Genomic DNA, 9,408 nt, shown 5'->3' with positions numbered 1-9,408 from the left:
CGCCTCCAATTGGTCAGCGGGCGGGGCGGGGCGGGGCGCCGATTGGGCGCGGCCGCTGTCGCTGGGGCGCTGCGCTTCCGGGTTCGTGCAGCGGGAGGAGCGGGCGGGCGGCATGCGGCGGGTGACGCTGTTCGTCAACGGCAGCCCCCGGAACGGGAAGGTGCGGCCGGGGGGGGGCGGGCATGGGGTGGGGGCCCCAGGGGGACCGGGGGGCCGAGGAGCCAGGGAGCCGGGGGGTCAGGGAGCCCAGGGGCCGGGGGATAAGGGGGTCAGGGGACTGGGGGGGCGTAAGTTAAGGGAGCCGTGGGGTTGGGGAGCCGAGGGGGGGCAAGGGGCCAGGCTGGCGGGGGACTGGGGAAATCGTCTGGAGGAACCGTGGGGTCAGGGGTCCCCGGGGAGCCAAGGAGTCAGGGAACCATGGAAGAAGGGAGCCAGGAAGCCAAGGAACCAGTGAGACATGGAATAAGGGAGCCAGGAGCCAGGGAACCGTGGAATAAGGGAACCAAGGAGCCAGGGAACTGTAGAATAAGGGCGCTAGGGAACCATGAAATAAGGGAGCCAGGGAACCAGGGAACCATGGAATAAGGGTGCTAGGGAACTGTGGAATAAGGGAGCCAAGGAGCCAGGGAACCACGGAATAAGGGAGTCAGGAAGCCAGGGATCCATGGAATAAGGGAGTCAAGGTACCAGGGAATAAGTGGGGTTGGAGAAGAGCTCCAAGGTCTCGCTGGTGCTGGGGGGAAGCTGCCCTACCTGCCACAGAATGGCTGCTCCTCCAGTGCTGTGCCGGGCCCCTCACTACAAAGATGTCGAGGTGCTGGAGTGTGTCCAGAGAAGGGCTGCGAAGGGCCTGGAGCACAAGTCCTGTGAGGAGCGGCTGAGGGAACTGGGGGTGTTTGGTCTGGGGAAGAGGAGGCTCAGGGCAGACCTCATTGCTCTCTGCAACTGCCTGAAAGGAAGGTGTGGGGAGCTGGGGGTCGGCCTCTTCTCACAGGTAACTGTGACAGGACCAGAGGGAATGGCCTCAAGTTGTGCCAGGGGAGGTTTAGGTTGGAAATGAGGAGACATTTCTTCTCAGAAAGAGCAGTCAGGCGTTGGGACGGGTTGCTCAGGGAGGTGGTGGCGTCACCGTCCCTGGGGGTGTTCAAGGAAAGGTTGGACGTGGTTCTTGGGGACATGGTTTAGTGGGGTGACATTGGTGGTAGGGGATGGTTGGACCAAATGATCTTGGAGGGCTTTTCCAACCTTAGCGATTCTAGGATTCTATGAAATTTTGCTGGTTTCCTTAAAAGCTACGTGGTAGTAATGTCTCCTGAGTGATCACTGCGCAGGTTGCAGAGCCCAGCCTGCACACAACTAATGTGGGGACACCCCCCTTCCCCCGTTGGAAGGGGGTGACAGCCCTGAAAGGGCAGAGCTGGGCAAACGGGGGTCTCCAGCTGCCTCTTTCCTCCCCAGGTCGTGGCCGTGTATGGCACTTTGTCGGATTTGCTGTCTGTGGCTAGTAATAAGCTGGGAATAAAGGCGACCAGTGTTTACAATGGAAAAGGCGGACTCATTGATGATATCGCGTTGATTAGGTAAGGTTTATCCAATAAAACTCAAATCACGGACGTGGACCAAGAGACTTAATAGCCTGTCAATGCTCTGACCTTAAACAATGACAAGAGCTTTCTGTCAAAACAGATCTCACCATTTCCAGCCAGTATACTCAAAGGTGCTTTCACCTCCAGGAAAAATAATGCTCTCTGTGGAACTTCAAAGCGTGTCTATTTTGGTGAATCAGAATTTGATACAAGCTGCGTTTTATGCCTTTTAACATCCCTCTGTGTTGATTCACAGTGCAATGAATACACCAGCAAAGTCCCACTGTTCCATTCAGCACTGGCATGAGTTTGTTTTTGAAAAGGAAACAAACTGTAGCATTGCTTTGGCTTCATATAGTACACCCAGAGTGGGGAGAGAAGTAACTTTTGTAAAATTAAACTTGTTGAGTAACAAAAGTGATCCCTACCTGATGGATACAGATATCTATTGGTAGCATCTCTAGTGAAGTTGACAGTATTGCAGTCCCCTGGAACCTGCAAAATCAGGACAAAAATCAGATACTTTAGATACTAACTTTAGATACATTAGATACTAACTAACGGCCACTGATTATCATTTACCTGAAAGTAATCATGAAGGGATCTGTGTCATTTAGATGAAAAAAAAAACAAAAAAACACACCTATGCTTAATCTTTTTTCTTACCTTTCTCTTCCCCCTTTCAGGGATGATGATGTTTTGTTTGTCTGTGAAGGGGAACCATTCATTGGTAAGTCTCTGTAATTCTTGTTTGACCTCTTCTTTAATGGAAAGAGGGTTTGGTTTGCTTTAGTGTAAATTTAAAAATGTAATTTTCTGCTGTTTTCAGAAGATATCTTTTACCACGTGAAGGATTTTGAAATTGTCACCGTTCTTCTAATAATTGTTGTGTTCTCCTCAACTGTGTAGATCCTCAGACTGATGCAAGACCTCACGAGGAACTAACTGGGTCGCACACGGACTGGTTAACGCTTAATGTTGGAGGCCGATACTTCACCACGACACGGTAAAAATGGAACTCGTTTGGCTCCTGAAGGACTGGATTTCAGTGGTTACAGCAGCTGGCAGTTGGTGTATGCTCAGACGTATGCTCTGGATGCTCTTGAGAAAGAGCTACAAAAGTCATTGACTATTTAGTAGGAGGCCTTTGACTTCTGCAGCTTTTTTGGTATTAGGCATTTGCTACCGCAGTTTTGCGACAAATTCTTCAACAGTTTACACGTGTGGTAAAACTGTTGGAAAGCCTGAAATGGGCCTGGATTTATCCCTGGAATATTTCAAATAACTAAGTGCTTTGTATTTAAAGTACCTTTGAGATACTGTAGGTCAGAAATGTATTTTGTTATTGCACTGTATGAAATTAAATCAGTATAGTGTTGTAGCTGTTGGAATGCATATCGCACACCGTTACTGCCTTCAAGCTGCGAAGGACAGGAAATACATTGCAACCAGTGAGTGTGTCTCTTCAGCTTAACTTTCCACTGTAAAAATAAAATTGCTCTGCCTTTATTTTCTAGGAGCACTTTGGTTAATAAGGAACCTGACAGTATGTTGGCCCACATGTTTAAAGATAAAGGTTAGTATCTTGAAATAAAATTCACCTTCTAAGCTAACAAATTAGCAAAGTAGGTAAAAGGCACTGTCAAGTTAAAGCTCTAGTTCATATGTTTGGGGTCTTTTTATTTTTATTTTAGATTTTCATCTTTTTGTTGTGACTTGCTGTTTTGATACCAGGATCAATGGGCAAACACTGTACGAGATGGTCTTTATGAAGCAGGGGCAGAGTAAAATCTTAATGCTGCTTTTATTCTAGCAATGGTTCTTATGCATGTGGTGAAATATGTTTTAGTTATTTATAGCAGGAGAGAGTTAGATATAAGGGATATTGTCCCCTCACTCTTACTTTCCTTCCTTTTCTCTAAAAAACACCCTTGCAAGTGGAAGGTACCCCTTGGCAGTAACAATCTGAAACTGAAACAAATGCTTTTCTATTAATGTATCAAACTTAATGATATGTGTTTTGTGGAAACAGATGCTTGGGGAAATAAGCAAGATCATAGAGGAGCATTCCTGATTGACCGCAGTCCAGAGTATTTTGAGCCAATTTTGAATTATTTGCGTCACGGACAGCTCATTGTAAATGATGGCATCAATTTGCTAGGTAAGTATTACCTGGATGGCATCTCCTCAATTATTACTCTTTAGAAGTCAAACTGTGCCCTCTGGTAAACATGATGAAATCACTGGCACTTTTTATTTGATTATCCTAATGTTTGGGATTTTTCTATGGTGACTTTACTCGAGCAGTGCAGTTCCACATCTTCGGTTTAATAAATTGTTTAAGCTTACCTTGAGAGGATTAAACATTCTCCATACTGAATTAATATCTGGTCACAATCTTGGATTTGATATCTTTAACTTAATGCTGGTAGTGGAAACATCCTCTCTGATTCATTTTTTCCTTTTAGCACAAGCAAGTTCACTTCTCTATCTGATTATATGTAGTATACTGTATGTGGTTGACAGTTTAATTAGTTCATGCGTTTGTTAGAGATCCCTTCAACTTCAACAAGTGATCTGTTCCTCTTTTAGTGTAGCTAAAATAATAGAGTTCTAACAAGTGGGGAAATTAGACTGAACTGATGGTCCTCCAATACTAAGGATGGATTAATGATGAATGTAAAGTTTCTGGTCTGCTGTCCGTGTGACTGTATGCTGCCTTGGCCTGTAAGGGAAGAGTGGTATCTTGTTTAATGGCTCCTTGTAATTAACAAATACTGCTTTGTTTTGTTAGGTGTTTTGGAAGAAGCCAGGTTTTTTGGTATCGATTCACTAATTGAGCATCTAGAAATAGCTATTAAGGTAACTTGCTTGCTTTTATACATGAACGTGCATGTCCTGTTCTTCCAGGCAATATATAACGTAGTCCTATCTGTATTAGCTCTTAAACAACTCTCTCAACAGAATTCACAGCCAGCAGAGGATCACTCTCCTATATCTCGAAAAGAGTTTGTGCGATTCCTGCTGGCAACCCCAACCAAGTCTGAGCTGCGATGTCAGGTGCGAAAATGCAGACTTTGTCTCATTTTGTAATATTGGTGTCAGGTGGTGAAATATCCTGCAGCATATGACAAATAACACGAAGTTCAAATGCTTCCCCACCTTCTCGTTTTAATTGAATTTTGGGTCCAAGTTGTGGCAGAGTGACTTTAGTAGGAAATTTGAATGTGATGTTTAGACAGCTTTCCTTCTTCAAGTTGAAGTTTTCCTGGAGGAACAGTTTGTTAAGCTGTTCTATTTAAATGTAAGATGCGATTGAATAACCGAAGCCAATGCTTTAGAGCTTTGCATTTGCATTAGTTTTATGTAGTAGAATAGGTGGTCCTGATGTGTGTATCTGTGTACTTGTATCTTTGTGTGCGAGTCTTTTAACTTTTTGTGTTCTGAGCTACACCTCATTTTCTGTAACTTCTGGGGTTTTTGTTTTTTAGGGTCTTAATTTCAGTGGAGCAGATCTTTCACGACTAGATCTTCGCTACATAAACTTCAAGATGGCTAACCTAAGCCGTTGCAACCTAGCGCATGCCAACTTATGCTGTGCGAATCTTGAAAGAGCTGACCTCTCTGGATCGGTGCTCGATGTAAGAAAGAATTATGTCTAGGAAAGTCTGGGTTATCCTTTCCTTATTTTAAGGAAAGGGGAATTGGAACAAGCAGATGAATGTAAAACATAGTTCTTCAATATTTCTGATACTATTCTAGTTAGATCACTTCAAAAGCTTTTAGAAGCTATCTTAATAAGCAAAAAAAAAAAAAAAAAACCAACCAACCAAAAAAAACCTGCCCCTCTGTAGGGAAGAAGGGGAAGACAAGAAAGGCAGTGGGAGAGAATTACATGCCGTCCTAATGATGAAGTAATAGTATACCACGTTTTTACACTGTCTCACAGTAACAAGGCTGTTGTGCTTTAATAGATTGCCTTCCTAAACAGAAATTAAGAACCATAAGCTGACTATTTTTTGGCATTATTCGTGAGTCTCATTCATGCATTTATCTCCATCAGTGTGCAAACCTCCAAGGGGTAAAGATGCTGTGTTCCAATGCAGAAGGAGCATCTCTAAAAGGGTGCAATTTTGAAGATCCATCAGGCCTTAAAGCTAATTTGGAAGGTAAGGAGTTCTGACCATTTGGAAACAGAACCACATATATTTTTAGTTCCATATGGCAGATTCAGCCGTGGTTTGTGCAGTTCATCTTTACATGAGAAAGGGCCATGTATGCAGGATTCAGTGTGTGACTATGTAACCATTAAACAGTAAGTTCTGTGTTGACCTCTATCAATTTAAATGGCTCTGAGCAAGCATCTTTCTGGAGTTCCTGTGTTTCTGACTGTTCTTCTTGGTAAAAATGACTTCTTTTTTTGTATTCTAGGTGCTAACCTGAAAGGCGTTGACATGGAAGGCAGTCAAATGACAGGAATTAATCTCAGAGTTGCAACACTGAAAAATGCAAAACTAAAAAACTGTAATCTTAGAGGAGCAACTTTGGCAGGAACTGATTTGGAAGTGAGTTATAATTAATTCTATATACTAAATAGTCAACTGATAAAAATTTTGGTGATTTTTGGCTGATTCTCCACCTGCATACTAGACAGAATGTAGTAGTCTTTTCATTAGTCTTAGTGAGGTATGGATCACCTAGAGAATCCTATTTCATTCTTGCCTCAGTTTGGAAGATACCTGAAGTCTTGGATTTGCAGTGTCTCAAAGCCACAGGAATGGCATGCGTCTTCTCCGAAGTGAAGCCTGGAAATACTGCTAAACTGAACTCTTAGTGTGAGGTCATGCCAACACCGAGGAGAAATGCAGTTGCCTGTTTTGTTTGTATTTTCTCCTGGTATGTCATTTGTAGAGTAATAATGGAATCTTACCCAACTGTTGGCACATCGTACACTCCTCTCACTGTTGCTGTAGAAAGACAAACTAGCTCATTTCAAGCTATGTACATTAGCAGTTCTTCCTCAAGTTCTAGAGAAGCATTCAGTGCAATATCTGATGAGATTTCAAGAGGCAGCTTTCTTCCAGCTTTGCTTAACAAGCAGTAGTAACTCCTGGAAGGTAATTTGATATAAAGAGTGTAAGTCTAACAACTTAATATAAAAACAGCTTTTACCATGAAAAGCAACCACTCTCTTACAAGAAATAACTCAAACTACACTAGAGTGATACACTAAAGGAAATTGAAATCATAGAAGTGGACATGACTTCTGTATAAAAAAAGTTGAGGTAAGGTTTTGATCAGAGTTCTGTACATATTCAACTAATACTTAATCTTTCTTTTGTTCTTTAGAATTGTGATCTTTCAGGTTGTGATCTACAAGAAGCTAATTTGAGGGGATCTAATGTAAAAGGAGCTATTTTTGAAGAGATGCTGACACCTTTGCACATGTCTCAGAGCGTCAGATAGGAAAGAATATGCTGAAGAGGAAGGAATCAAAACATTTGTGACTTTCTTCACCTCCTCCCCTTCTTAAGTTAGAAGTAATGGTTATTAGACGACTTATATTTGCAGTAGTGCCTAAGTAAACTCTTTGATCACTTTTTTGGGGAGGGAGCTTTAACTGAAGAGGTAGAAATAGGTACTGTTTCTGCCTCTGAACAGAGTGAGGAAGGGGGCTGGTTCTAGGACCAGAATGTTTGTGGTTGTTTTGTTTTTTTTTTTAAAGATTCATTGTTTAGCATTGCCTCACTTTGGAATGCGTTTTAATTTATAAAGCACAATATATGCAATTCTATTTATTAAATCTGTAGCTGCAATATGAATAGAAGATGTTATTCATGTATAGTAGCAACGAAGTTCAGGTTTACAGTTATTACAGTTAGTGTATTTACGGTTAGTTTCTTCATTCATGCACAGTGTATTAAATGACCGATGTGGTTTAGACAATGTCCACAGGCTGTTTTCAGGTACTCTTTTCTTCTGGGGTGAAAACAGTAGTTAACTGTCATCATAGGTAATGTATTGCCTTGTAGTAGTTAGAATTCAGGTATAGAACAGCTTTATCATCATCTAAAATGTGCTGTGGAAGCCACTTCCACTGAAGGGATCTGCGTACACAGCAGACTGAGTTATAACAGAAACACCCCGGTCAAAAGTTGTATGGCTTACTTAATCCTTTCTGTGTTAGTATAAAATTGCACTATCAATCACAGCTGCTAAGAAACATGCTGTTGCTTTTAATTGTCCTATCCACTCCCAACCTGGAGTACCTGTCGATGTTTCATTCTTTGTGGGAAGTTAAATGTGTGTAAGACAATACAATCCACTCTCACCAAAGTAGAGATAGGCATTGGGGCCACAGCACTTACTCCTTTCTCCCGTCGTGACTCCAGTATATGAATAAATGGCACCCCTTTCGCCTCAATGTACTATGCAAATACTGTTGTACACTGAATCCTTGAAAGCATGAGCATAATCCTTTTCCCAGCCAGATCTTAATATACCACTTTGGGCCTGCTAGAAGTGGCTGTAAAAGCCTCTTGCATGGGGCAGAGCGCCCTTTCCACAACTGCTTTACCTGCGAGCAAATAGGGAACTATGACTTCTGCAGTGCAGAAAGCCTCTCAGCATTTCTTTAAGTGGTGGTGCGCTTCGTTTAATAAGCTGTTTCCGCTGTAGTATCAATCTAGTTCTCATCTAACAAAACATTTATTTTCTATACAATCAAAAAGCACATGAAGAAACTATACCAAAAAAAAAAAAGGTGCATCAAGAACTCATACCTCAGATGCTTACTTAAAATACCCCAAAGTTACAACTAACATTGAATCTAAGGAAATGCCACTGTTACTGGAAGTTAAGAACAAACATATCCTAAAACTTAGAGAATGTGATACTGTTAGCAGTGGTTTGAGTTGCAGTTACTTCAGTGTGTTGCCTTTTAGATGCAGATTTGCTGTCCTCTGAACAGAAGTCATGCTGTCTCAGTAGTTGCTATGAAAATGCTGCTTTGCCATCAATCTATAAAGGTTAGTTTAGGAACGGTTTATCATTTGTTTGGGGAGAAGTGCAGGATTCTCCCTTACTTTCAAGTTGGGTTGACTCAGGCGTATCACGTGAACTTCCAGGACTCAAAATCCTACAGCCATGTGGTTTGGAATTAGGATTTCTTTTCCTTCTGCATTCCCTGGCTTCTTGAGCTGTCTCTAGGACAACACCATAGCCTTGGTGAAATACAGCTGTAGGGAAATACTTTGATTTTGGAGTCCTGTCTCCCACCTCATCGCTTTCATCGAGTGATGTATATGTTGCAGAAGAAGAAGATTCTTAGGGCTAGAGAAATAAATGAATTATTTTTCTTTATCTTATTTTCTAGCTAGCAGAAGTAAAATATTGTATGGAAAAAATATATTTTCATAATCACTGTGTATAAAATATATTTGAACTTTCACTGAAGCACTATGTTTTAAATAATCACAGCATGTGGCATCATTCATTCACAGATGAATTTAAGGTACCTCTTTTGCTACAACAAAGCTGTATGAATAGCCCAAAGTGGCATATTCAGAAATCAAAGGTTCCAGCCTAATTTAAATTGCATTAATAAAAGTGTGAAATATAAAAGTGTCTTGGTCTTCATTTAAAAAACAACATAAGCTCAACAACATAAGCTCAACCTTACTTGACTCTAACTTGGAAGGACAAGTTATAAAAGATGCCAAATTTTAAATTTGATAGCTCCTTGTATACAAATTTAAAAATATTGTAGCTGAAGTTGATTTTTGCTTTTCATGAGCCCTTGGGGGAGACTGCTGCAGTTTTC

The 9,408-nt window shown here is 41.7% G+C and overlaps 1 protein-coding gene across 3 annotated transcripts; it reads left to right on the top strand.

The window, feature by feature from the left end:
• The first annotated feature begins 8 nt into the window (after positions 1-8).
• Positions 9-9,209, top strand: KCTD9 (potassium channel tetramerization domain containing 9). Of its 3 annotated transcripts, none has more exons than XM_083811680.1 (12): positions 9-160; positions 1,459-1,580; positions 2,273-2,316; positions 2,496-2,592; positions 3,104-3,162; positions 3,619-3,747; positions 4,381-4,448; positions 4,551-4,646; positions 5,078-5,227; positions 5,650-5,755; positions 6,018-6,151; positions 6,936-9,209. In XM_083811680.1, the coding sequence occupies exons 1-12, from the start codon at positions 113-115 to the stop codon at positions 7,050-7,052; spliced, it is 1,170 nt and encodes a 389-aa protein (XP_083667806.1). In that variant the 5' UTR covers positions 9-112; the 3' UTR covers positions 7,053-9,209. The 3 variants fall into 3 exon arrangements, with proteins under 3 accessions (XP_083667806.1, XP_083667804.1, XP_083667805.1); XM_083811678.1 differs by lacking the exon at positions 9-160 and adding an exon at positions 367-994; XM_083811679.1 differs by lacking the exon at positions 9-160 and adding an exon at positions 370-866.
• The last annotated feature ends 199 nt before the right edge of the window (positions 9,210-9,408 follow it).

Source organism: Anser anser, assembly GCF_964211835.1.
Source record: "Anser anser genome assembly, chromosome: 26".
Lineage (NCBI taxonomy): Eukaryota > Metazoa > Chordata > Aves > Anseriformes > Anatidae > Anser > Anser anser.
The sequence above is the reverse complement of the archived record's forward strand: the minus strand, read 5'-3'. Positions and strand labels throughout refer to the sequence as shown.

Excerpts from the sequence above, each read along its gene's own strand:
- KCTD9 (XM_083811678.1), top strand. The coding sequence starts at position 764 with ATGGCTGCTCCTCCAGTGCTGTGCCGGGCCCCTCACTACAAAGATGTC. Across the intron at positions 995-1,458 it reads GGGTCGGCCTCTTCTCACAG|GTCGTGGCCGTGTATGGCAC; the intron begins GTAACTGTGACA and ends TTTCCTCCCCAG. Across the intron at positions 6,152-6,935 it reads TGGCAGGAACTGATTTGGAA|AATTGTGATCTTTCAGGTTG; the intron begins GTGAGTTATAAT and ends TTTGTTCTTTAG.